General features: G+C 53.5%; 1 protein-coding gene across 1 annotated transcript in view; it reads right to left on the bottom strand.

The window, feature by feature from the left end:
* Nucleotides 1-1,684: 1,684 nt before the first annotated feature.
* Zan (zonadhesin) overlaps nucleotides 1,685-27,261 on the bottom strand; it is a 45,375-nt gene continuing 19,798 nt past the window's right edge. Inside the window, 33 exon segments of the mRNA XM_090324079.1 lie at nucleotides 1,685-1,864; nucleotides 1,955-2,078; nucleotides 3,534-3,674; nucleotides 4,327-4,465; nucleotides 4,560-4,604; nucleotides 4,606-4,759; nucleotides 5,250-5,324; nucleotides 5,846-6,016; nucleotides 6,097-6,268; nucleotides 6,366-6,495; nucleotides 7,269-7,513; nucleotides 8,358-8,499; nucleotides 10,075-10,286; nucleotides 10,825-11,135; nucleotides 11,946-12,070; nucleotides 12,891-13,052; nucleotides 13,137-13,384; nucleotides 15,352-15,496; nucleotides 16,053-16,258; nucleotides 16,730-16,906; nucleotides 17,451-17,545; nucleotides 18,329-18,440; nucleotides 18,642-18,822; nucleotides 19,380-19,627; nucleotides 20,787-20,928; nucleotides 21,706-21,908; nucleotides 23,724-23,893; nucleotides 23,985-24,092; nucleotides 24,532-24,675; nucleotides 24,945-25,090; nucleotides 25,520-25,644; nucleotides 26,466-26,585; nucleotides 26,825-26,966. Of these exon segments, the coding sequence (XP_090180205.1) occupies nucleotides 1,822-1,864; nucleotides 1,955-2,078; nucleotides 3,534-3,674; nucleotides 4,327-4,465; nucleotides 4,560-4,604; nucleotides 4,606-4,759; nucleotides 5,250-5,324; nucleotides 5,846-6,016; nucleotides 6,097-6,268; nucleotides 6,366-6,495; nucleotides 7,269-7,513; nucleotides 8,358-8,499; nucleotides 10,075-10,286; nucleotides 10,825-11,135; nucleotides 11,946-12,070; nucleotides 12,891-13,052; nucleotides 13,137-13,384; nucleotides 15,352-15,496; nucleotides 16,053-16,258; nucleotides 16,730-16,906; nucleotides 17,451-17,545; nucleotides 18,329-18,440; nucleotides 18,642-18,822; nucleotides 19,380-19,627; nucleotides 20,787-20,928; nucleotides 21,706-21,908; nucleotides 23,724-23,893; nucleotides 23,985-24,092; nucleotides 24,532-24,675; nucleotides 24,945-25,090; nucleotides 25,520-25,644; nucleotides 26,466-26,585; nucleotides 26,825-26,966 (5,103 nt within the window). The 3' untranslated portion in view covers nucleotides 1,685-1,821.

Raw genomic sequence — 27,261 nt, 5'->3', positions numbered from 1 at the left:
TGGCTCTGCCAGGAGCCCTGGGCACCTCCGGGGTGGGGCTGCCCCCTCCCCCCTGCCGTGAGAGGGGACAAGCTTCAAGCTCAGAAGCCCTGCCCTGCCTCCCCATGAGAGGGGAGGAGGGAACTTGGATGGGGGCGGGGGTAAGGGTCCAGTCAGAGGGAGACAGATGTGGGCCAGATGTTGACAACCGGGACTGGTTTCATGGGAGAGCTGGCCTTGGCGGTGGGGAAGATGGGGGGGGGGCAGAGGGGCTCCCACGTGAGCCGCCCCACCACAGGCTCGTCAAGGACAATTCCCCCATTCAAGACGCTGCCCGGGCAGGTTCCCAGGCCTCTTGAGGAGGGGAGTGTGTCTGCCCCCAACTTCTCCCAGACAGCACCCACTTTCTCTCATTTTCTGTTTCCTCCTTTTCCTGAACATCTGCAGGGAGGGGCAGGTCCAAACAGGCAGGCTGGGGAAGCCTTTTCCCCTTCTGCCTCTCTGTCGCCCCCTGTCGCCCTCTGGTGGTCATCGCAGTGGAACCCAAGGCCTGTGATCTCACCTGGTCCTCATTTCCTACCTCCACGTGGAGGGACGCTATGCCCATGTTCCGTGCCCTCGAGCTGAAGCAGGAGGGACTCACTGCTGCTGCGGGAGTTGGGGGTCTCCCTGGCGGAGGCTCCAGGCTGGACTGATCTTCCAGAGCTGGCTCTGGGAAGGGGGCAACCGTTCTTCCCATCTTTCTAAAGCCTTTGCCCAGGCAGCTGGGTCTGGCTTCCCCCAGACCAGGGGCCCAGGGAAGGCTGGTGTCTTCAAGGAAAGCAAGAATGAGAGTGCCTTCCAAGGACCCAGAATCCTTCTGTCTGTCCCCATCCACTGCCCCTCGTGCAGAAGGCTGCCTGGCCCCTCCCCAGCCAGGACCTGGCTTAGACTGCATCACCACTTGCAAGACGATCCGTATGGCCTCTGCAGCTCAAGCCTGAAATCCTAGCTACTTGGGAAGCTGGGTTCATGGTTCAAAGCATCCCGGCCATGAGTGAGAAGGAAGAACAAGCAGGAAGATGGAAGCCTGAGCAAGGCTGAGCATCAAGCAAGATCCTCCAAGATCACAGCTGTGTATCCGTGGCTTGCACCTGAAATCCTAGCTATTCAGGAGGCCGAGATCTGAGGATTCAAGTTTGAAACCAGCCAAGTCAGGAAAGTATATAAGACTCCAATGAACCACCAGTAAATAGGGGACTGGAGCTGTGGCTCTTATGGTAGAGTGCCAGCCTTGAGTGAAAAACCTGAGTGTGTGTGTGCCTGGCCCTGAGTTCCAGTCCCAATATTGGTAGAAAAAATAAATATAACTTGTCAGGATGCCTTTTCAGACCTCTTGGGTGGGGAGTTCAGAGATCCCATCTTTACATCCCCATGCAAAGATGGCAAGTGAATGTTTTTCCTCCTAGATCCCAGAGCCAGAGTTCTGGGGCTCCATCCCACCTTTCCTCCTTCCTTCCTGTCCCTCTGCCTCTTCTGTAGCTGAATAGGCCACCCACAGGTGGCTTTTTTCTAAGGAACAGTCCCCTCCCCTATTGAAACCCAGGTTCCTGCTCTTCCCTTCCACCCCCCAGGAACAGTTTACCCCGTACTCCCGCCTGTCTCCCTTGGGCTTGCCTGGCCCCCACTGCCTCCCCCGCCCCCCCAAATCACCAGAACATCCCCATAGAAAAAAGAATCATTTTATCTCCTAGCTGGAGGAACACTCGGAAGGGCGTGGCTCTGAAGTCGGGCTCTGAGGAGAAAGCCAGAAAGTCTGTGTTGGCTGGGATGCAGGCCCAGGCCTGAGGGGCGGCTCTCACCTCAGTCCGGCAGCCAGCCGGGGTCTGGGCTCCAGGGTTTCTCTCTGGTAGGGAGCACACACAGAGGAACACTCCACCATCTGCGTGCGCCCCAGGCCTCTGCCACCACCTCCCTCAGCCAAGCCAGGACTCACCGCCACCCCGGCGGCCGCAGCCCCCGGCGCGCACACTCTCGCGTGGCCACCACCAGGAGAACCGGCAGAACCACCAGCGTGGGCACCAGCATTCCCAGCAGGATGGCCGTGAGGCTGGATGGCCCTGAAACAGAGAGAGGGAGGCGGCCATGAGCAGGAAGGCTATGCTGAGTCCCTGGCTGCCACCCAGGGGCCTCATCCCCTAACCCGTGGCTGGTTCTCCACCCAGGAGGCTGTCACCCTAGAGCTGTGCTCACCCCAGAAAACCTGCTTCCCATCTCAACTCCAGGGGACGTTCGGCAGCTGGCCCCAGAGTCCCCGGCATCTCTGCGGCCAGCGTTTCTCAAGGAGCCAGCCGGGAACCAGGTCCATCAGTAGGCCCGGGCTGGCTGCGGGGAAGGGAGACGTCTGGCCCCACACATCTACTGAGCCCCAAACTCTGGCAGGAGTCCTGGGGTGTATGTGTAAATATATTACCCCTTTCCATAGGTGGTGGCAGGCCAGACCTCAGGCCTACAGGCTGGGTAGGAGAGGGAGGTACAGAGGGGACAGTGGGGGGAGGCGGAGGGAGGTACACAGGGTGACGGGCAAGAAGGGGAGCCAGGGCTCAGAGAGAACATTCCAGAGTACAAGGAGTAGAAAATGGCTAATTGAAGACCTTTGTCCTGACATCCTAAGGTCGTATTGTGACATGATCTCTATTATATATGACAATATACGTTATAATTATGTTGGGTAACATAATTATACAGTAATTGTACAATGTAGTATTAGGTTGCATAATGCAATTATAATACAAATAAGATTTAATTATAATTATATTGTCCCTGAACTTTTGCTCAAGGCTAGTGTTCTACAACTTGAGCCACAGTGCCACTTCCAACTATGTATGTGGTACTGAGAAAAACCAGGGCTTCATGCATGCTATGCGAGCACTCTACCACTAGACCACATTCCCAGCCTGCATACTACATGTATAATACATTTATTTGTGACACAGACCTTGTGTCATATACTGCATGGTATGTGTATGTATTATGATACAGTAATGTATTGTACATTAATGCTACACCATAACATATATTAATATGCACTATATATGTCTACTATATACAATACAATTATATAAATATATATGATTATGAATTATATACTGCTATTACATATTGTGTATAGCATAGTATACAAAGACATACTATATAAATATAGTACTTACCAATATATCTATATACAAATATATAATATAAACAAATGTAAATTATTATAGATAATAATATATTATGTACTAATATAAGCCTATGTTATATGCTAATTACAATCATAGCATAATACAACATGTGATATTTCCATTAAAATATATATCATATTAAAAATAGAAATACATGAGCATCCATGTATAAATATAGTTATAATCGTATGTTATACACATAATGCAGAATGCATAGATTAGTATCTCTGTCTGCGGTCTGTCGTGTAATAACTACCTAGACTGGCTACTGTCATGTATGTGTATAGTATCATACACAGGCTAGTCCATTGGCAGTGGCAGTAGGGTGCAGGTCCAGGGTGCGGCCATCACCTGGCTTTTGGGGGGACAGGCTGTCCCGAGGCTCTGTGCAGAGGCGCCCCCCGTAGCCAGGGTCACATTCGCAGGTGAAGCTGGCTCCCTGCTCTTGACAGCGTCCGTCATTGTGGCACGGGTTCTGTAGGCATGGACTTTCTGCGGGGACAGAGGACATGAGTGCAGGGCTCTCGGGAGACTGCTGAACCCCTTGGTTCCCACCTGCTGTGCTTGTAAGCCGGGGTGGGGGGTCCAGTGTCCAGGGTCAAGCGTGTGGGCCCCCAGAGAACATTCCAGGCTCTGCAGGACACACTGATGTTTAGGGAACAACCATCATTTATTGTGGGTTTCGGGGTTTTTTTCTGGCCAGTCTTGGGGCTTGAACTCAGGGCCTGGACACTGTCCCCGAGCTTCTTTTGCTCAAGGCTAATGCTCTTACCACTTGAGCCACGGCACGACTTCTGGCTTTTTCTGTGTATGTGGTACTGAGGAATCAAACCCAGGGCTTCATGCATGCTAGGCAACACTCTACCACGAAGCCGAGTTCCCAGCCCTTTACTGTGATGTTTTTTGGCCCGTATTGGGGCTCAGATTCTGGGCCTGGGTACTCTCTTAGCGTTCGTTTTCACTCAAGGCTGGAGCTCTACTGCCTGAGCCACAGCTCTGCCCTTCAGTGTTTCTCATGGGAGAGAAGAGTGCCACACACTTCTGTGCCCGGGCCTCTTGAACAGCTGGGATTCCAGGCCTGCGCACTGGAGCCTGGCCAGAGGACTGGATGGCTGGATTTGGCATGGAGAAGGGCCGGGCTCACCTTGGAAGCAGCCGCGGGTGAAGTTGGCGAGCGTGCAGATCTCCCCTGCGCGGCAGCCGAAGGGCTGGCACAGCAGCAGCCCCGCGCTGGCACAGATGCAGAGCTGGGCGCAGTCCTCAGTCACGAAGCTGCTACCCAGCTGCAGGGGAAGGGCAGGAAGGACGCACGCTGGCTTCACCCCCAATCTGCAGGCCTGCACTGGGGCTCCCCGGGCTCCCTGCGGCCTCCCGGACCTGGTAATAGACCCCGGCGGCCGTGCAGCCGCAGTGGGCCTTGGGGAGGCTCCTGGTGCCACTGTAGATGTAGCCCGGGAGGCTGGCACAGCCTTCCAGGCAGGGCCCCGCACAGTCGCTGGCAGCCGCTGGGTTGGCACAGGACGCTGGACAGGGTATCATGCAGCTGCTGTACACCGTGTTGGCTGGGCACACCATGGCTGAGGGACAGGGCACAGTCAGGATTGAGCCAGGCTAGGGCACAGCACACAGGAGAAATGGATGAACTACAGTAGGGCCCAAAGCTGGGGTGCAGGGTCACCCACAGAGCACACAGCTCCCCGGGGGGGGGGGCGGGGGACAGGGCCAGAGCAAGTGACCCGGCTCCGCCAGACGATTTTTATCTGGGACCTGAGGTGGTGTTGAAGGAACAGAGACAGGTAGGAATTAGGGGCAAGGGACAGAGCTGGGGCAACTGGGGGGAGGGGCTCCCAGAAGAGGGCAGAGAAGGGGTCAGATGAGACGCCTGGAAGTTGGTGAGCAGTGAAGGATGGGAGGGGAAAGACAGGAAGTGGGGGAAGGTAGTGGAGGGAACAGCGCTGAGCAGGTGCGGTGGGGCCGGCCTGGGGCAGGGGCAGTGTCTCACCACAGCGGGTATGATTCCGCCAGCCGACCAGGCTGGCACCTGCCTCCTGACAAATGATGGCGTACCCACTGAGGGCCCGGCAGCGCAGCTCCTCTTGCTCTTTGGGGTCCTGGCTGGCACACAGATCAAACACACAGTGCCTGGGGGAGGAGAGGGGAGCAGGGACGAGGAGGCCGTCAGCATGGGGGACACAGGAGAATAGGCTTGGTGCTTCAGACAGAAGGCCGGAGGTAGGTTGAGGAGGGGTTGAAGGAGGGTCACCTGGACATGAGCTGGGAAGCTGAAGGGGCACAGAGGGGTCCCTAGAAAGGTCAGCATAGATCGGGGCGCGGTGGCTCACACCCGTCATCCTAGCTACTCAGGAGGCTGAGATCTGAGGATCCCAGTTCAGCTGTGGTCCAGCCTGGGCGGGAAAGTCCATTAGGACTCTTATCTGCCATGAACCACCAGGAAACCGGAAGTGTAGAGTGCCAGCCTTGAACGAAAGAGCTTAGGGACAGAGCCCAGGTCCTGAGTTCAAGTCCCAGGACCAACAAGGAAGAAAGGAAGAACGGGAGGGAGGAAGAGAGGAAGAGAGGGAGAGAGGGAGAGAGGAAGGAGAAAGGGAGGAGGAGAGAGCAGGTGTCTGGGTGGATTTGGCCAGCCTGAGCCCTGGACTCACTCCTCGAAGGGCTCTGGGTCCATAACTTGGTGACAGGTGGCAAAGGGACCCTGGGGGTCCACCAGTACCCTACAGGCCTGGCTAGTGTGGATGAAAGCCAGCTGCTCGGGGCTGCACTGGGACCGGATGGCAGGTGCGTCCTTCTCTCCTTCTTCTTGCTCTGGTAGGGCTCTAGAAGAGAGAAGCCATGGCCGCTGTGTCCACGTGGGGGCGAGGCGAGGGGCTCACGTCTTCCATGCCCCGGCCCTCACCTCGGGAAGCGGAGGAGGGAATCCTGGGGGTTCACCGTCCAGCCGCTGATAAACACGTGGATGTTCTGGGTGACGTGGCCATTGGGCAGTGTGAGCTCATTCGTCTTGTCTTTGTCGTAGTTCCCGCAGAGCCCTCGCACCAGCCGCTGGTATGTGCTAGGCATGTTGATCACTGTGGAGGAGCCAGGGCAGCCCAGAGTGAGCCCCCATCCCTGGCAGGGCACCTCTCCCCCCGCCTGGACAGGTGCCTTCCTCTCTTGCAAGGTTACCTGCGAGATCCTTGCCGTCGTAGCTCACTATCAGCTGGAATGCAGTGATTAGAAAGATCCGGGTGCCTCGAAGGGTGACCTGTAGCTCGTCGCTGGGCACGTAGGGAATGTCCATCCTCTGACCGTTGACCTGGAAGACAAGAGGAGCCTGGAAGTGCTTGCAGGATGTGCTGGATCAAGCTGCTTCTCTGCCGCCCCTGCCCATGCTGGCTTTGTCGGGACAGTGTTCCTGCCTTATTCACTGCTTTACTGCATGGGGCTTGAACTCAAGGCCTGGCTCTCGTACTTGGCTTTCCTACTCAATCTGGTGTATCCCACTTGAACCACAGCTCTACTTCTAGGCTCTGCTGGTTAGACTTAGATTTGTCTGTCCAGGCTGGCTTCAAACCCGGATCCTCAGATCTCCAACTCCTGAGTGGCTAGGCTGACAGGCATCCATCTTGTGTGTAGTTTTGACCAAGTAGAGACAGATAGCAATTGCCCTCAGTGCCAAGTCAAGGCTTTCCCCTGGGAACCAGAGACCAAGCAGACCAAGGATCTACTTCTATCCCTGGTGGCCCACGCCTGACATCCCAGTCTCTCGGGAGGCTGGGATCTGAGATTCAAAGCCAGCCTGGGCAGAAAAGTTCATGAGACTGTTTTCTCCAATGAACCAGCAAAAAAGTTGCAAGTGGAGATGTGGCTCAAGTGGTAAAGCACCAGCTGTAAGAAGAAAAAGAAAAGCGGAGAGAGAATGTGAGGCCCTGAGTTCAGGCCCTAGTATTAGCAAAAAAAAAAAAAAAAAATGACCCTACCAACCCCCTGTGGCCCCTTTCCACGAGGACCCCAGCTGCCCGAGCCCAGCCCCAGAGGCTCCACGTGCCCTTCCGTGGCCCAGCAGGCTTCCCGGGCCCTCTTACGAACCAAGAGCTGCAGGTTGGTTTGGAGATGGACTTTATAGCCATAGACCATAATGATCACTTCGTGCAGGGTGGGGCTGGAGGCCTTATCCAGCTTGTTCCGCCCCTCCACCAGCAGGCTCTCTATGCCTTCGGGCAGTGTGTCCACTGTCTTTACAAGGATATAGGTCAAGCGACCTGGAAAATGGTATCCGAAGCCGTCAAAGGTGCGGTAATAGGGGTCTCCTAAGACTGTGCACTGAGCCGACTCTGCAAAGAAGGCCAAGCACTGAGAGAGGACTCTGTCCAGCACTCAGGCCTCGGAATTGCTCCCCTCCCCCCACCCACGATGCCTCCTGTCACCTTCCCACAAGGCCCACTGCCTTGGAGGGATTCAGCGGTCTCTCTCCCTTCTTCCCTCCCTCCCTTCTCCCTCCCCGACGAAAACCTTGACTGGGCTACATGCCAGTTAGTGGCTCACACATGCCATTCTAGCTACTCAGGAAGCTGAGATCTTAAGACCGTAGTTCAAAGCCAAGCGTGGGCAGGAAAGTCTGTGAGACTCTTATCTCCAATGAGCCGGCAAAAAGCCAAGAAGTAGAGCTGTGGTTCATGTAGCAAGCACCAGTCTTGAGCGGAAAAGCTAAAGGACAGTGCTTAGAGCTGAGTTCCAGCCCTAATACCAATACACATGCACACAAAGAAAACTTTTTTGGGGGGTTGGTTATGGGACTTGAACTCGGCGGCCTGGGCACTGCCCCTGAGCTCTTCAGCTCAAGGCCACTGGCCCTACCCCTTCAGCCACGGTGCTACTTCAAGTTTTCTGGTGATTCATTCATTGGAGATAAGAGTTTGGTGGACATTTTAGTGCCCGGGCTGGCTTTGAACCTCTATCCTCAGATCCCAGTCTCCTGAGTAGCAAGAATGACAGGCGGGAAACCACTGCTTAAAGAAAACTTCAATCGTGTTTTCTCATCCAGTCTCTTCTAGACATGGTTAGTAACGAGCACATGGCCAGGGGTGGCTGGCAAAGGCCCCAGTGTGAAGCCAAGTCCGCCTGCTCCATCTCCTCTGGGCTCTGCCTGCCCTGTGTGCTGGGCCACAGCTTCCTTACTGTCAGGGATACAGTAGCCGTTGTCACTCTGCCCGTCCTGGCAGTGGGACCCGTAGGGGCACTGGAAGGAGCGGCACTGGATCCTCCCTTCCGTGCATGTGCACCTCTGGTTGCAGCCCTTAGCGATCCACGTTTTGTTCGCCTGCAGCAACCACCAGAAGAGGAGGAAAGAAGGGAGGGGGTGAGGAGGGAAGGGCCAGGACTCTGTCCCGCTCATCCCTTCATCCAAAGGCACCCCATCTGCAGGGTTTACAGGTGCCCCCAGTTATCTGTGGTTCCACAATCATGAATAGAAACTGAAAAAAAAAAAATACCCGGGCGCGGGTGACTCACACCGGTAATCCTAGCTACTCAAGAGGCTCAGGTAGAGGACCACGGTTCAAAGCCAGTCTGGACTGAAAAGTCCAGGAGACTCTTATGTCCAATGAACCACCGAAATGCCAGAAGTAGAGCTCAAGGGGTAAAGAACAGTAGCCGGGCCCTGAGTTTGAGTCCAGTCCGAAAATACAGCTAATGGCGTCTGGAGCTGGAGCTGGAGTGCTTGCTTGGCATGCAGGCAATTTTGGGTCCCATCTCTAGCATAAGGAAAATGAAAAGTTCCTCTGTGCTGACCACATACACAACTCTTTCTTGCTTTTGTGTGTGGGGGATTTCTGGGAATTGAACTCAGGGCTGGAAATTACCTGTAAATTTTTTGCTCAAGGCTGGCACTGCTACTTGAGTCACAGCTCCACTTCCTGCTTTTTTTTTGGGTGGGTCATGGGGTTTGAACTAGGCCTGGGCGCTGTCTCTGAGCTCTTCAGCTCAAGGTTACCACCCTACCCTTGAGCCAAGCCCCATTCCCGTTTTCTAGATGTTAATTGGAAATAAAAGTCTCAGGTCCCTTTGTGCTTGGGCTGGCTTTGAACCTTGATCCTCAGATCTCAGCTTCCTGAGTAGCTAGGATGACAGGCGTGAGCCAAGGCCCCTGGCTCTCCACTTTCTGCTTTTTGTTGATTAACTAGAAACAAGAGTCTCATGACTTTCCTACATAGGCTGGCTTCGAACCACTATCCTCAGATCTCAGCTTCCTGAGTAGTTAGAACTCTAAGCAAAAAGCAAAGCTTAGAGAATGTAAAGGTTTTATATAAATACTATGAGGCTTGAAAAACAGGGACTCTGGTACCCTGGGGAGGCCCTGGAACTCATCACAGCACAGACACCCAGGGTTTACTCTAACTCGACTCAGCCAGAGGCAGTTCAGTGTGTGCATGTATGTGTGCACACACCAGTGCTGGGGCTTGAATGCAAGGATTTGCTCTCTCATGTGGCTTTTTTTTTCCACTCAGAGTGATGCTCAATCATTGAGCCACAGCTCTATTTCTGGCTTTTCACTGGTGAACTGGATACAACAGCTTCCTGGATTTTGCTGCCCTGGCTGGATTTGAACATGAGACCCTTAGACCTCAGCCCTCTGAGCAGCTGAGGTTACAAATGTGTTTGGCTGCCCTTTGGTGCCTGAAAAGCATGGTTCTTGGCCAGGACCCATTTCACAGATGAGGAAACCAAGGCCCCGAGGCCCTCCCGCACCCACGCTCTGCTCTTTCCAGCCTGCTGCTGAGTTCCCGGTTTGTGGTTCCTCACATCCAGGCGCTGCCGAGGCGCCAGGCCCAGTGAGGGCAGACGGAGCGCCGTCCTCAAGGACTCCCTGCCCCACCTGGCCCTGTGTGCCACTCACGGGGACGCTGGCCCCCTGGGCATTTCTGCAGCTGCAGTGGCTCCTGGGCACACACCGGCCCTCGTTCAGCACGTAGTCTGTCTGGCAGATGCAGCCCTCCGAGCAGGAGATGGGCACTCTGACCCCTGCGCCCTCACAGTTCGGCTCCTGGCAGGACGGCGAGCAGGACGGAAGGCAGTTGGAGTATCGGCTATACTCTGGGCATTCCAGAGCTGTGTGGTGGAGAAGAGATGGGGGTAAGTGGACAGGCCAGAAGGGCGCAGGGCTGGAGGAACCAGACTGCAGGGGTGTGTGTGTGTGGGGGCTTCCTTCATCACTTAGTAGATAAGCAGTGACTGCGCATGCGCGTGTGCCAGGCAGAGGAAAGCAGCAGTAAGAATGGCATTCTCCCTGCCACTGGGGGCTCACACCTGTAATCCCAGCCACGAAGGAGGTCAAGATCTGAGGATGGCAGTTCAAAGCTAGGAAAGTCTGTGAAACGTTTTCATCTCCAAAGAGCCACCAAAAGGCCACAAGTAGCACTGTGGCTCAGGTGGTAACACGCCAGAAAAACAAATAAAAACCAAAACATAAAAGCCCTGACAATTCAGCACACCCTAGCTCTGAATTCAAGTTTGAGTACCAGCAGGTGTTCACCCTGCACACATGCACCCCCCCCGCCCCGCCCCCCACAGGAACAGCTGGCTGACGACAAGGCAGCTCTGTGGTGCAGGTGGCAAGAGGAGGGTTTGGGGTATGTGGGGGACTCACGGCAGAAGCTGCTGTTCCTCCAGATGGGCGTCTTGAGTCCCTCATTGCGGCAGGCGGTCTCGAAGCCCTGGAGAGTTTCGCAGAGGGTGTGGATGAGGCCACGGGCGAGCCCCCCAAACTCACAGAGCTTGTCTATGCAGCCCAGGATGTAGGGCTTGATGTCCACTCTTGTGGCACACTCGGCCCAGGCCGGGGTCTGCAGGGCCTCCTGGCAGGCTTGTCGGATTTTGCCTAGGTCAGCTGGCTGGCATTTCCCATTTGTGGTCTCCTGTACTTCCACTTGTGTGACCTCCTCTTCCACGCTCTGGCACCTGAGACAGGAGGCGTCGAGCCTCAGAAGCAAGCACAGCCACTGCCGGATCCACCCACCACCCACAGAGAACTCTGGGACGCCTCAGCCCCCCAGTTTCACAGGGGAGCTGGTCTGAGCTCGGGGGACCTCTCAGTCTCGATCACCTCTCAGATCTCTAAGAAGAGAAAAATTTCAGTTTTCCCAGTGAAGATTCCAGAATCCCTTAGAACTCTCCCACCCCTACTCTCGCACACAACGGAACACGTGGTCTTCCCTTCCCGCTGTGGCTGACTTCGGAGGGAAAAAAAAAAAAGTGGACAGTTGCCAGGTGCTGGCGACTCAGGTCAGCTAGGTAATCCTAGCTACTCTGGAGGCTGAGATTTGAGAATCATGGTTCAAAGCCACACTGGACAGGAGAGTCCATAAGACTCTTAGCTCTGGGGCTGGGAGCATGGCCTAGTGGTAGAGTACTCACCTAACATGCATGAAGACCCAGGTTCGATTTCTTGGTACCACATATACAGAAAAAGCCAGATGTGGCATTGTGGCTCAAGAGGCAGAGCATTAGCCTTGAGCAAAAAGTGTCCAAGGACAGTGACCAGGCCCTGAGTCAAGCCCCAGGACTGACCAAAAACAAACAAAAAAAAGACTCTTAACTCTAATGAACCACCCCAAATCTGGTGGTGGTGGTTCAAGTGGTAGAGCTCCAGTGTTGAGCAAAGAAGCTCAGAGATGGCTCAGGGCCCTGAATTCAAACCTCAGCACCAGCATACACACAGACACACACACACAGACACATACAGACACACACACACAGAGGGCTCTTTACATTGGGTCGAGGTCATGATTTCGCCAGCTGTTCATGAAGTCGTGGCCATTCTCAATTAGTTCATTATTGGGCATCATTAGGTCATCTTCAGCCTGGCCGTTGAAGTTCCCACACACGCCACACAGCTGGGTGGACAGACGGACTTTGAGCATTCACAAGGCCTCCCTCCCTCCCTCCCTCCTTCCTTCTTTTTTTTTTTTTTTCCTTTGCTGGTGTTGGGGCTTGAACTCAGGGTCTGGGCACTGTCCCTGAGCCTCTCCGTGCTCAAGGCTAGCACTTAACCACTTGAGCCACAGCCCCATTTCTGGCTTTTTCTGAGTAACTTATCGGAGATAAGAGTCTAATGGGGCTGGGAGGGTAGCCTAGCGGTAGAGTGCTCGCCAAGCATGCACGAAGCCCTCAGTTTGATTCCTTAGTAGCATATACTTAGAAAAAGCCATGGACTTTCCTGCCTAAGCTGGCTTCGAACTGCCATCCTCAGATCTCAGCCTCCTGAGTAGCTAGGATCGCAGCTGTGAACCACCAGTGCCCAATCTCTTCTTTCCTTCTCTTCATCCTTCCTTCCTTTCTTCCTCTTCCCAATATTCCCTTCCCCCTTTCTCTTACCTTCCTTCCTTCCCCTCTCCCTCAATCCTTCTTTTCTTTCCTCGTCCCATCCCTTCTTCCCCTCCCCTTCCCTCCCTCCTTTTACCTTCCTCCTCTCTCTTCCTCCCTCTCCCCCACAACAAAGCCTCACTATGTAACCCAAGCTGGCCTCAAACTCAGGATCCTCCTGCCCCAACCTCGTGATTACAGGCGTGAGGAGCCACACTCAGCTCTAAGGACAATTTCTGTTGGTGTGTGCCTGTCTGCCCAGCGGAGGAAGGCATGCTGCAAGCAGAGGCCACTTGGGGATGGTGGGATGGGGTGAACTCTGTTCCCCAAACGCAGCCAGGTATTTCTTGCCTTTTTGTGATAGGCTGCCGGGACTTTGATCTCGAGGAAGTGATCGCCACCATACTTGACTTGAACTCCGTTATTCACGCTGACCAGGGTATAGTCTCCACTGGAAGTGATTTTGACCCCATGGATCTTGGTGACAGGGAGGGTGACTAGCTCCCCATCGATCTGAAGAGGAGAGCGGGGCCATGAGCAGGAGCAAGGCTCTGGGTCCTCACCCCAAGGCCACACAGCCGCATGTGGCAGCCTCACCAGCACTCGATGTCTGTTTTGCAAGATGATGTGGGAACTGAAGACGGTTATGTAGACCCGGCGGATGTAGAAATTCTTGGTCCCACCACCCTCACTCTCACTCTTGGCATTGATCTCGAAGAACGGCAACTTGGAGCTGGGGTCACACACTTTCACCAGGATGTGCGTGCACGTTCCAAATATGGGCTGGCCGACGCCATCAAAGCTCATGTACTTCACGTCCTCAGAGACCTGACACACGCCCGTGCCTAGAAGAAGAGAGAGGTGCCCTGAGGATCGTCCCCCCAGGTCTGGGCAAGACAGGGTCCCTAGGGGAACACAGCGTTGGGTTCTCTCTGCTTCAGAGGAAGGTATGGTAGCACAAGCCTGTAACCCCAGCACTTAAGAGGCAGAGGCAGGGGGCCGGGAGTTTGGCCTAGTGGTTAAAGTGCTTGCCTAACATGCATGAAGACCCGGGTTCGATTCCTCGGTACCACATACATAGAAAAAAGCCAGAAGTGGTGCTGAGGCTCAAGTGGTAGAGCTCTAGCCTTGAGAAAGTCCAAGGACAGTGCTCAGGCCCTGAGCTCAAGCCCAGAACTGGCAAAAAAAAAAAAAAAAAAAAAGAGGCAGAGGCAGGAGGATCATAAGTTGCTAAAAGAAGGACTGGGAGCAGACAAGGAACAAGGTAGTCAGTGGTGGGGTTTTTTGTTTTTGTTGCCTGGTGCTTGAACTCAGGGCCTGGGCACTGTCCTTGAGTTTTCTCAAGGCTGTTCCTCTACCACTTGAGCCACAACACCACTTCCATCTTTTTCTGTGTTATGTGGTACCGAGGAATCAAACTCAGGGCTCTGTGTATGCTAGGCAGGCACTCGATGCCTAGGCCATACTCCCAGCCACAGCATACTGTTTACAATGCCCCTCGTGGGTTCCTGACCAACTCAGGAGGAGGAATGGGTAATGGGGCCCTGCTGTTCTACCTTCAGAATCCTGCCTCTGGGAATGTCATCCCTTGAGTTAGGAGTGAATTGGATTCTGGAGGTGAAGGACTCCTGCCTTCTCCTGTGGGTTCACAGACACATAGAGTAATGGATTACCCAGAGATGGCTAACTAACCAGTTATGAAGACACTGGGCTTGTAAACAAAATAAAACAAAACAGTAACAATAAACCTCATCAGTTTGTGCATCTTTGTAACAGCGCCCACCCCCAGTGATGTCAAAGACCAGTAAGAAGGCCCTCGTCTCATGCAGCCCTTGGTCTGGAACCTTCCAGCCTCCTGCGCTGTAAGAAATACAGCATGGGTGGCTCACAGCTGTAAGTCTAGTTACTCAGGAGGCTGAGATCTGAGGATCACAGTTTGAGGCTGGAACACACAAGAAAAGTCATGGGACTTTTGTCTTCGATTAATTAGCAAAAAGCTGGAAGTAGAGATATGGCTCAAGTGGTAGAGTACCAGCTTTGATCCCAAAATAAAAAAGCCCTGAGTTCAAACCCCAGGAGCAACACAAAAATACTTAAGTATAGACATACACACATACGTTACATGCAACTATTACACACACACACACACACACACACACACACACACACACACACACCCCTCTCTCTCTGGGTTGGGGATGTAACTCAATGGCTTACTGGCTGGCCTAGCATGCTTGATACCCTGGGCTTCACCCTCAGATCCACTGGAGGGTGTGGGGAAATATACTTACAGAAGGAACACTGCTCGGGGCCGGGAGTTTGGCCTAGTGGTTAAAGTGCTTGCCTAGCATGCATGAAGACCCGGGTTCGATTCCTCGGTACCACATACATAGAAAAAAGCCGGAAGTGGTGCTGTGGCTCAGGTGGTAGAGCTCTAGCCTTGAGAAAGCCTAGAGACAGTGCCCAGGCCCTGAGTTCAAGCCCCAGGACTAGAAAAAAAAAGGGGGGGGCTAGCTTTGAACCTTGATCCTCAAATCTCAGCCTCTTGAGTAGCTAGGATTACAGGCATGAGCCACTACACCCGGCAAGAATCTTTTTCTTTATAAGTCACGCAGCCTCAGGAATTCTAATATAGCAATCCAAGATGGTGACGAGAGTGGAAACCCCACAATGCAGGAGGCCATCTATCCTGCCAAAACTTCTTTGGTATCACCAACATGCCAACATAGACTTGAGGGCTATGGGGATGGTGAGAGGTGGGGGGAGACAAGACTAGGGGGCTACTCTTGGTAGCTGGGGGCAGCCCCCCTACCTATGGCCTGGCAGTGGAACGCGCCATCCTGGGAGGAGCACATGTGGTTGGCCTGGCATGTCGTTGTAACGCAGGTGATGTTGTTGTTGATCCAGCAGCTGCAGAGATTGTGGCAGGTGTCCTCCGGGTACCAGGTCTCCCCCACCTGCAGGGATCAGCAGAGCCAATAGGAACTCAGAAGCTGGAAATGGGGCCGGGAGTTTGGCCTAGTGGTTAAAGTGCTTGCCTAGCATGCACGAACACCTGGGTTCAATTCCTTGGTACCACATACATACAAAAAAGCTGGAAGTGGTGCTGAGGCTCAAGTGGTAGAGCTCTAGCCTTGAGAAAGTCCAAGGACAGTGCTCAGGCCCTGAGCTCAAGCCCAGGACTGGCAAAAAAAAAAAAAAAAAAAAGAAGCTGGAAATGGGCAGAGCCCTCCCCTAGCTCAGGGATCAGCAGAGCCAATAGGAACTCAGAAGCTGGAGATGGGTGGAGCCCGCCCTGGGCACAGGAAACAGCAGAGCCAATAGAGGCCAGAGAGAGGTTTCCCTTCCCAGCATCCACCTCTTAAGTTGTCAGGCCTTGGTCATCATTCCCTGTCCTGACTACCCCTGGCTTACTCCGCCAGCCCTGTCCTTACTCTCTGAGCCCTCCAGATCCCCTGTCACTTGAGAGCAGGAAGTTTCAGGACACTGCCTGCAGGGGATCAGAGCCCTCACCAGGTGGTAGAAGCCCTCAGGGTCCCTGCAGCCACAGTGGCTGGGGGGCACGCAAGTACGTCCGCTCAGGATGTAGCCCTTCTGGCATTCGCAGCCCTCCACGCAGGGCAGTGCAGGACAGTAGGTCGGGGCGCTCAGGGAGAGGCAAGCGTCCGGGCAGGGGTTGGCACAAGGCTTGTAGCTGCTGTTTGGTAGACACTTCAGTGCTGAGGAGAGCACAAGTGGAAGACAGTGAGGGGGAGAGTTCCGAGGAGCACTGTCTGACTGATGGACAAATTGCCATCTGTCTACTCGGTGGATTCTTGACTTTGCCCAGGGCTGGCCTGAGACCCTCATCTTCCCATCTCTGCCTTCTAAGTTGCCGGGATTACAGGCTGTATCATCACAGCCAGGGCTACTGTCTTAATAGTCAATCTTAAAAAGGAAAGCTGTTAGCTGGGTAAGATGGCTCAAACCTATAATCCTGCCTGGGCTGGCATCAAACCACAACCCTCAGATCTCAGCCTCCCGAACAGCTGGGATTACAGGTGTGAGTCACTGGTGCAGGCAAGGTAGAAGTTTTGAAGGGCACAGGGAAAAGGGCTGGGCAGGAATGAAGGGCCAGGCAGCAAGTGAGTGTGGGTGCCCTAAGTAGAGGGAAGCAGGGGTGGGGGGGGGAATAGGGCCAGGTTACTCACGGCAGAAAGTGCTGTTGCGCCAGGCTATGGCCTGGCCAGCCTGAGCGCACAGGTCGGCGTAGGCCTGCAGGGAGTTGCACAGGGACAGGGCATTGCCTTTGCTTTCACACTGGCCACGCACACAACTGGCAAAGCTTATCTGTGGTGCTACCACCTGGTGGCAGATGGAGAAAGGCCCTGGAGGGTGAGACAGGTAAATGGAGGAGACAAGGGTGAGCCCAGAAAGTGAGCTGCATCTCTCAACTCCAATGCAGCTGATTTATGAGTGGCATGTGTGTGTGTGTGTGTGGGGGGGTGAACCAGGGCTTGAACTCAGGTCCTTAAACTCTTCCTTGGCTATTTTGCTCAAGTGATAGAGCACTAGCCTTTTTGATGGTTTGATGGAGATAGGAGTCTCGTGGGCCTAGAGTGTGGCCTAGATATAGAGTGCTTGCCAAGCATGCACAAAGCCCTGGGTTCGATTCCTCGGTACCCCACACACAGAAAAAGCCAGAAAGGGTGCTGTGGATCAAGTGATAGAGCTCTAGCCTTGAGAAAGCTCAAGGATAGTGCTCAGGCCCTGAGTTCAAGCCACAGGACTGGCAAAAAAAAAAGTCTCATGGACTTTTCTGCTCAGGCTGGCTTTGAACTGTGATCCTCAGAGCTTAGCCTGCTGAGAGGCTGGGATGACAGGTGTGAGCCCTGCAGCCTGCGGGCTTTGGCCTGCTGGGACATGTCTTACCCATAGGGTTCAGTAGAATATCGCAGTTCTTATTCCAGATGGTGGAAGTGTCGCTGTTTTTGCAGTCGGAGATGCCGCCACCCGTCACAAAGCAGCTAGGAAGAGAAGGAAAGATGGAAACTCTGGGCAGGAGAAATGTCCCCCAAACTGAAGAAGTGTGGGGAGCAAGGAAAGAGAAGGAAGTAGCTCCTCAATCCTCAGATCTCTCGGCCTCCTGAGTAGAAATTAGATAAGGCCAGCAGAGGTAGCCAGAAGGAATAAAGCTAGCTATCAGGAAGAACTTCCCAAGGTTGGCTTGCCCAAAGGCATCAAGACAACTTTCAAAAACTCCTATCTTAGAATGAAGAGGAGATTTGGCAGTTTTTATGCTGTTTTGTTTTGCTTTTTATTTTGTTTGTTTGTGTGTGTGTATGTGTGTGTGTGTGTGTGGTGTGTGTGGGGGGTAATGGGGCTTGAACTCTGGGCCTGGGACCTGTCCCTGAGCTCTTCAGCTCAAGGCTACGCCCTACTCCTGGAGCCACAGCACCACTTCCGGTTTTCTAGGAGTCTGGCCTAGAGGTAGAGTGCTTACCTAGAATGCAGGTTCAATTCCTCAGTACCACATACACAGAAAAGCCGGAAGTGGTGCTATGGCTCAAGTGGTAGAGCTCTAGCTTTGAGAAAAACTCAAGGACAGTGCTCAGGTCCTGAGTTCAGTCCCTAGGACTGGCAAAAAAAAAGAAAAAAAAAAAAGTCTCATGTTCTTTAGTGCCTGGGCTGGCTTTAAACCTCAATTCTCAGATGTCAGCCTCCTGAGTAGTTAGGATTACAAGTGTGAGCCACTGTGCCCGGCCTTGTTTTGCTCTGAGACTGTAGACTGTCCCCAAGTCCCAACTCACCCCGGGTCGGAGAACTCTGAAATCCTCCAGCTAGCCCCCAGCTGGGAGGAGTTGCTGGCTGGCCTTCTGTCAGGCTTCAGATTGTCATCCAAGCTATTGTTGTTGTAGTTTCCTATGGGGATAGGGAGATGACAAGAAATGACAAGGAGACTGGGGACATGAGGCTGATAAGGGGCCACCCCAGACCCTTGAGGCCCGGTCTGCACCCATAACCACCCTCTCCCTGACTACACCTCATGTCTAGTACCCTCAAGCCCACTCAGCAGTGGAGAAATAAGCACTTGGGGCTCCTCCAGGGAGCCCCGGAGCTCACCGCACAGCCCACACAGCTGGCCAGCGTAGGACGAAGACACAGACACCATGACCAGGTGGTTCCCGTCATAGCGGACCTGCAGCCCAAAGTTGGCATAGAAGAGGATGAAGTTGCCGCTGAACCGAATGGTCACCCGGTCCTGCGCGAGCCACACAGGCAGGGACACCTGGTGGCCCTCCACCTGCAGAGGAGGTCAGCCAGTCAGTCAGCCAGTCAGGAGCTGGGCATGGGGACGACACCTGGAGAGCCAAAGGGGCTGGTGGGTGGCTTGCCAGAGGAGGAGGGGGGAGGAAAGGGGGCCTGCCTGGCGCCAGTGGTTCCCGCCTGTCATTCTAGCTACTCGAGAAGCTGAGCTCTGAGGATTGTGGTTCAAAGCTAGATTGGGCTGCAAAGCCCTTGAGACTCTCATCCCCAGTGAACCACCAAAAAGCTGGAAGTGGCGCTGTGGCTCAAGTGGTAGAGCGCTAGCCTTGAGAAAGCTCAAGGACAGTGCTCAGGCCCTGAGCTCAACGCCCAGAACTGGGACAAAAAGAAAAAGAAATGAAGAAAGAAAGGAAAAAAGGAAAGAAGGAAGGATAAGAAAAGAGAGAAGGGGAAGAGAGGAAGGAAAGAAGGAAGAGAAAGAAAAGAAAGGGAAGGGAGAAAGGAAGAAAAAGGGACAAAAGGAAGGAAAGTGGGAGGACGAGAGGGGGGCGGGCGGGCGGGGAGGCGTGGGATGCTGCGTGGAGGCGCACGCACCGTGACCTTGTGGCCTTTGAGAAGGGAGATTCTGAGGTTGAAGACCACCAAATGCACGGCTTTGATGTAGGCCACCTCCAGGTTCCCACCTCGGTTCTCGTTGGTGGCGCTCACCACAAAGTAGTTGTCCAGGAAGCCTGGCCAGCAGGGCTTGGACAGGATGTAATTACAGGTTCCCGTGAAGCGGTGACGGGCTCCATCAAAGGTCAGGTAGTGCGGGTCGCCCGAGGCAAGGCAGGTGGCCTCACCTGGGGAAGGGGAGGAGAAAACAGATGTCCAAGTCTCCCTTCCCTGGCAGCCCTGATGCCAGCTTGGCCGGCTTTTATCAGGGTGGCACCAAGGATCCATCCTTGATCTTGGTGTTCCAGGAGGTTTGGCTGGCTCACGGATGTTGAGAAAGGGAATGGTTCTCCCTGACTCACCCTCGGAGCCCTTCAGGATGCTTCTCCTGCCTGGGTAATTGTCTAAGAGCCTTTTTCATTTACATCTGGAATGGTCCACCAAAGCTCCAGAGCCTTGGTCCCAGCGTGGTGCCACTAGCAGGTGGTAGAAATATTAAGGGGCAGGATTTAATGGGAGGTCTTTAGTTCATCGGGGGCGGGTCAAAACATTCCCCAGCCACAATGTGTGACCTTCCTATGGGCCCAGGACAATGCCATGGACCAAAACTTCCAAAGCTATGAGCTAAAATGATCCTCTCCTCGCCAGGCACAGTGTCTCACACCTATAATCCCAGCCACCCGGGAGGTGGACACGAAGCAGGGGGTGGAATCAAGGTTCACAAGGCCAGCCTAGGTACAAAAAGTCCCCAGATTCCATCCCATCCAATGACTGGGTGTGTAGTGGGTACCTGTCATTCTTAGCCACCTGGGGGGGGGGGTGGTGGAAGAAGGGGACAAGGAGGAGAATCACCTGCCTAGGCCAGCTCTGGCAGGAAGTGAGATTCTTCTCTGAAAATAAGCAATGGAAAAGGGGGCCACTCCAGTGGTAGAGTGACTACCTAGCAAACATTAAGGCCCTGAGTTCAATTTCCCTGAAATAAAATAAATTATAAGAAAAAAATAAAATAATAAAAGAACCCCTTTTTTGGTGCCAGTCCTGGGTCTTGAACTCATGGAGCAGTCACCATTATTAGATACTATTTTTACTCAAGGGTAGGGCTCTGCCACTTGAGCCACAGCACCACTTCTGGCTTTATCCGTGTACGTGGTACTGAGGAATCGAACCCAGGGCTTCATGCATGCTAGGTGAGTACTCTACCGCTAGACCACACTCCTGGCCCCCACTCCTCCTTTCTTTTACGTGGATGTAGCTCAGGTATCTGTGCTGAGTGATCGTGGCTAGGCCTCTGCTGTCCCAGGAAACTGCTTCCAGCCTTCCTCTGTCCCCGTCTCCTTAGGTACTCACCTATGGCATGGCAACCATAGCTTCCGTCCTTCCACCTGCAAGTCTCCTGGGCCGTACAATTCCAAGAATGACAGCGAAATTTGTGGTTGCTGCCACATATGCACAACTCTTTGCACTTTGGCTTGTACCACACATCCCCGATCTGATGGAAGGAAGAAAGGTTTGGTGCCCAAATCCCACTGCAATTCCCATGGCTGGCTGATTCAGGAAGTTACCCTGTCTTCTTGAAGCTCCATGCTTATGTACTGCGCCATGCATAGCATGCATGCCTGCAACCCCAGTATTGTGAGGCTGAGGTGGCAAGGTCACTAGTTAGCAAGGACTAGATAGGGTAATCCTGCCCCCCCAAAAAAAGTCTAAAAAAAAGAACAAAGAGAGAGAAGGAAGGAGCAAGGAAGGAAGGACGGACGGACTCACTCCCAGGAAGCAAGGTCCTCAACCCCAGGGGGCTTGCTTCATAGGCGCAAGGCCTTAGCCCTGGCAAGATACAAAGCGTTCCAGGCCAGCATGGGGAGGAGGCTGCAGGAAAGGAAGGTCTCCTGTCCCCGTCCTTTGCCAGCCCCTAGGCCATTCTCATACCTCGTGAGCACTAGACAAAGGAGGCAGAAAGAGGCATCTGATTCTGGGTTAAGTGGCTCACGCCTGTAATCTCAGCTACTCAAGAGGCTGAGATCTGACGACTAAAGTTGAAAGCTGACAATCTTACCCCCAATGAATCATCAGAGAGCCAGAGGGCAGGGGAGACGGTAGGAAGGAAGGAGAAAGGAGGGGAGAGAAATAAATCAAACCACTTTCCCTAATCCCAGCTCTAAATGCCCTCATTTTCCCTGGCCTCCTGTCTCCTACCTTTGCCCTGGGCTCTGTGGAAGGCTCTGGAAGGCAGCAGGAAGGGCTGAGAAGGCCCACCCCAGGTGCTCACCTTCAAGTACCGTCCTGTCGGGGTGAGGCAGCCGCACTGGGTTCGGTGAATACACTGGGAGCCGCTGAGGACGAAGCCAGGGTTGCACTCACAGGCCTCCATGCAGGGATGTGGGCAGTGCTTCTGTGTAAACTTCGCCAGGCAGGTTTCTGGGCACGGCTTGGCACACAGGGAGTACTTGCTGTTGTCGGGGCAGGCCAGGGCTGTGGAGGGACAAGTGCGGGTAAGGAGACAGCCGAGCGGAGGGGAGGACGGCAGGAGCGGGTCAAATGGACGGGGACTGCTCAGCAAGTGTGAGGTTCTGGGTTTAACATCTCAGTCGCACCCAAAATAAGAAGAAACAACAACAAAGACAAAGGGTAGGAAAGGGACCCGCCTTGGCTCACAAGACTCTGGCCAGTCTTGAAAAGCTTCCAGAAGTGAGACAGAGGCCCGGCTGACCTTGGAAGCCTGCAGGAACCAGGCCCTAGAAGCTAAGCCAGCCTCCCACGCCAAGAAACCATCTGGACATCTCCACAGACACCCACGGAAGCAGAGAGAGCCACGCAAGAAGACTTACCCGGGCCACTGCGGATACATGCCTTCCCACCCCCACCTGTGAGGAAGTAGGAAGTGGGAGGAGCTCATACCTGCAATCCCAGCTGAAATCTGAGGATCACAGTTCAAAGCCAACCCAGGCAGGGATGTGCATGAGACTCTCATCTCCAATTAACCATCAAAAAGCCCCAAGAGAGCTGGGTGTGGTGGCTCACACCTGTCATTCTAGCTACTCGGGAGGCTGAGATCTGAGGATCAAGGTTCAAAGCCAGCACATGCAGGAAAGTCCATAAAACTCTTACCTCCAAGGAACCATTAGAAAACCCAAAGTGGGCTGTGGCTCAAAGCAGGAGAGCACTGGCCTTGAGCTGAAGAGCTCAGGGACAGTGCCCAGGCCCAGAGTTCAAGCCCTATGACTGAAAACAACAACAACAAAAAAGCTTAAAGTGGAATTGTGGCTCAAGTGGCAAAGTGTCAGCCTTGAGTGAAAAAAATGGCAAACCCCGGAACTGACATACAGGTACCCCCAAAATTCCTAAGGTAACTGAGTAGTCTTCCCTTCTCCTTCCCTGGGTCTTCGAGTTTCACTATGTAACTCAAGCTAGCCTCGGTCTAACTTACTATCTTCTCTACTGATGAGATTAAAGATATGTACCCTTCCCCCCAGCTCGAAGCTCATTTTTGAGGCGTGTGTGTGTAGTACCGGGAGGCTTGAACTCAAAGCCTTGTGCTTGTAGACAAATGCTCTACAACTTAAGCCACACTCCCAGCCCTTCTTGCTTTAGTTATTTTTCATAGTCTTGGGCTCTTTTTTTTTTCTCTCATTTTCTTGGTATTTAATCCAGGTTAGTTTGGCATAATGGCTACTAACAGCAAGAAGAATTGTCTAGAGCTCATAGATGTATTATTAATGAATTACATTCTATTTCCATGTCTTGTTGAAATTATGACTTTTATATTAAATGTTTTACTATCTTTATGTGAACAATTATTTTCTTGAGGTTTATATAATTCTCTGTGTGTATGTGGTTTTAGAAGCCTAAGTATGTGTCCATTTTTAGTCAAGTCTAAATTATGTCCTAATTTATAATGCAGTCATAAATGACATCTATGGAAATAGTGCTTTTTCAGGTCATTGCTCCAGGCCTTACATACTATTATACCTAATTACCCCCATTCCTTCATATTTTATCAGTTTAATGATTCGTGTTTTTTCTTTGAATTTTTCATGGAATTATGATGAAAATATGTACACTGGACTGTGATCTTCCTGAGGAGATGAGATTACAGGTGTCCCATCATGCCCGGCTTATCTGTTGAGATAAGGGAGTCGGTAATCTATATCTACATATATATGCATGCATCCATCCATCCATACACACACACATATGGCCCTGTCCTGGTGTGAAAATGTGAGGTTCACCAGGTGCATCCCAAGTCTATGGGCGCCCAAGCTCTGCCCGGCTGTAGGCACAACTCACGGCAGAAGCTGGGTCCCCTCCAGGGCTGCACGGGCAGGCCGGAGCTCTGGCAGATGGCGGTTATCATGGACAAGTGAGCACAGAGCATGGCCTGGACTCCTTGGTAACTGCACATGTCTGATACGCAGTTGTGGAAGAAGGAAGCGGCCTTCAGGTTGGTCAGGCATGCCCTGGGGTGGGGGGGAGGTTAGAGGGCACAGTGGTAAACCTCTGGATACCCAGCAACCCCCTGAATCCATCATCCCTCTCCCGCCTCCATACTCAAAGATTCCATTGGACAGGGTGAGCTGGCCACAGAAGGCAGGTCCTGATAGCGTGCTGACGAACTCTGAGTCACAAACCATGGCAGTTTCATTCATCTTCTTGCACCTAGAAGAGATGTAACTCCAGCACAAATGGCCACGTCTGGCTTCCAGGTAAGCCCTGAGCCCGCAGTTAGCAAGGCTGAGAAAAGCTAGAGTCTCCAGAGAGGAAGAGGGAAGAGGGAAATTTGAGTCAGTCCTTTTAAAAGCAGGGGCGGGGGTAGAGGCAGTGGTCCTGGATCTCGAACTCAGGGGCTGCATGCTGTCCCTTAGCCTTTTTCTGCTCAGGGACGACACTCTACCATCTGAGCCACAGCTCCACTTCCAACTTTTTGCTATTGAATTGGAGATAGGAGACTCGTCTGCCCAGCCAGGCCTCAGCTTCCTGAGTGCTGGGGTCACAGGTGTGTAGCACAATGCCCAGCTCTAGTTGGTCTTTAAACAGAGGGTGAAGAAGAGGAGGGGGATACCCAGGCCCTCAGTTGGGGGGATCCCTCATCACTCACTCCTTGCTCTCGTTTCGGGCCATCTGCCAGCTGTTACCCAGCTCCTCTGGATTCTGGGCCTGGCCGCCGTTTGGCTTCAAGTTGTCATTGTTGCCTTCTCCATCGTAGTTGCCACATAAACCGCAGAGGTGTCCTGAATGGGTGCTACGGGGGCCAGGGCAGTGGAGAGAGGGGGCCTGGGTCAGCAGGGACCACAGCCAAGAGGTCAGCAAGCTGTGGCTCCTTCAGAGGGCTCTGACAAGGGGTCAACTTGTGGCCAAAGTTGAGTGTCTGCTCCCGCAGTTCACACTTTCCTCCTGTCTCCCGGGCTACCTTTGACAGCTTTTGAAATGGCTCTGGGTGAGTTCCTGGACTGGAAGGATTGGGTGGGAGCGGCAGGGAGGGGGGGACAGGAGGACACCCCGCTTTTTCACCTGGTCACTGTCAGGAACAGCTGTTGGTCACCATCCCATCGCACCGTCAAGCCAAATGAGGTCTCCAATACCACGAAGCGCCCGCTCAGGCTCATGCGGTTGTTATTAGGGAGCATGACTGGGAGAGTCACTCGCTCCCCTTCAACCTGGTGGAGGAAGGAAACAGAGACTGATGTTAGGGGGAGTCACAGAGGACCCCAAGACTCCCCGCCCCATGGCCTTTGGAGCTTTATCATCTTTTTGTCAATGTCCGCCAGTCCTGTGGCTTGAACCCTGTTCCTGAGCTTTTGTGTTCAAGGCTGGGTTCTACCGCTTAAGGCGCAGCTCTACTTCTAGCTTTTGGGCGGTTTACTGGTATAGATAAGAGTCTCCAGTAAAGACTTTCCTCTCCGGGCTGGCTTTGAACTGTGATCCTCAGATCTCAGCCCAGGGGTACTAAGATTACAGGCGTGATCTACAGGTGCTTAGCTCGCCATCATTGTTTCATTTAAAGCTGTCCCTGGTAGCGATGGCCGGAAACAGGCCGCATCCAGCCAGGCCTGGTGGTCACAGCAGATGGCAGGCCCAGGGCTCACCAGTATATGTCTGCCCTTGAGCAGGGTAATGGAGGTTGTTGACAAGTCCATGTAGACTTTACTCAGGCAGGACACGCCTTCCACGCCCCGCTTCTCATTCTCGGCCATCACCCTGAAGAATGGTTCTGAGTGGAGAGGGAAGAAGAGAACACAGGGGTTCATTGAGCCAGGATTTCTGAGCTGGGCATCACAGAGCTGAGCACTATAAACATAGCTCCACAGCTCCATTTGTGGGGTTTTGTTGTCCTCTGTTTCACTCAGGGGACACCTGTCCTTCTTTCTCAAGCCCAGATCTAAACTTGCTCACCTCTGCCAACCTGATCTTCCTACCACAGGTCATTCACACCTGCTGGCTTCGTGTGCGCATGCACGCATGTGCATGTGGCTGTCCCAGGGCAGTTTAAACTCAGGGCCTGGATGCTCAAGGTTAGCCCTCTACCACTAAAGCCGCAGCTCTGCTTCCAGTGTTTCTGGTAGGTAACTGGAGATAGGAGTTTCATGGGCTTTCTGGACTGAGCTGGCTTTGAACCACGATCCTCAGATCTCAGCCTTCTGGATAGTAAGGATTACGGGCCTAAGCCACCAGTGCCCAGTTTACATATGCTGTCTGCCTTCCTGGAGGGGACATGACCTATGCCCTTCTCCAGAAGAGCCTGCCTCTGGGAACAGGTCTTCCCCACCAGGGGGACTGGAACTGCCTCTGGGAGCTGCATCCTCCATGGGCCTCTGCCTCCATGATTATCATTAAGCCAGGGAGACCTTCAAAAGCGCTCGTCTCAAATGGCCTTCCTTCCCAACAATCTCAGGGTGAGAAGGGTGGGTCTGTGGCTCTCACGCCCTAGCCCTTGCATAGCATAACACAGCCTTTTATCCCAGCCCTGCCCTGCGGACCCAACATGCCACCCAGGCTTGGCGCCTCTGGCCTCAGGCCTTCCCCAGGCCCCACCTGTCGTCTTGTTGTGACAAGATTGTGTCAAGATGTAGGTGCACCTGCCAGTGAAACCAATGTGCCTCTCATCAAAGGTGACATAATGAAGAGCTCCGTAGACCACACAGGTGGCAGATCCTGCCCAGGAGACAAATCCCACCTCAGCCTCACCCAGGGAGGCTGCCCTGGCCCTGGCTCCAGCACCCCATCCCCAGGAGACACATGCAGCTACCATGTCTCTCCTCCCACCCCATCCCCAGGAGACACATGCAGCTCCCATGCCGCCCCCGCCCTGCCCCCTGCCAGAAAGACACCCAGCTGCTGGCCTCAGCTCTTCCCCCTCCCCTGATGTCTCCACCCTGGCTGACAGCACTCACCAAAAGGATAGCATCCATACTTGTTGTCCCTCAGCTCACACACCATGTTAGTCTTGCACTGAGCTTTCTGGCAATCTATCTGGCCCCCGGATGAACAATGACAACGCTCTGAGCAGTTAGAGCTGAGCCAATTTTCTCCAGGCTGGGGGCAAGGGATCCAGAGTCACGAGGCCATCCCTCGTGAGCCCTTTCTCCTCCTTGACCAGGGTAGACCTGAGCTTACTCAGGCTTCCTTCGCCTCCCCAGTAGTCTCACTACCATTTGCACAGGTTGCTTTACCATGCTGGACTATTTCTCATTTCCAGAGTTCTAAATTATTCTGTAGAGTTCAGCTTAAGTGTGACTTCCTCAGAAAGCGTGAGGATCTCCTGACATCCACAACTCTGGATTTATTTCATCCTGTTTTCTTTTTCTTTTTTTTTTCTGCCAGTCCTGGG

The sequence above is a fragment of the Megascapheus bottae genome, chromosome 34 (genome assembly GCF_031878675.1).
Source record: "Megascapheus bottae isolate mThoBot1 chromosome 34, mThoBot2.hap1, whole genome shotgun sequence".
In the NCBI taxonomy this organism is placed as follows: Eukaryota; Metazoa; Chordata; class Mammalia; order Rodentia; family Geomyidae; genus Megascapheus; species Megascapheus bottae.
The sequence above is the reverse complement of the archived record's forward strand: the minus strand, read 5'-3'. Positions and strand labels throughout refer to the sequence as shown.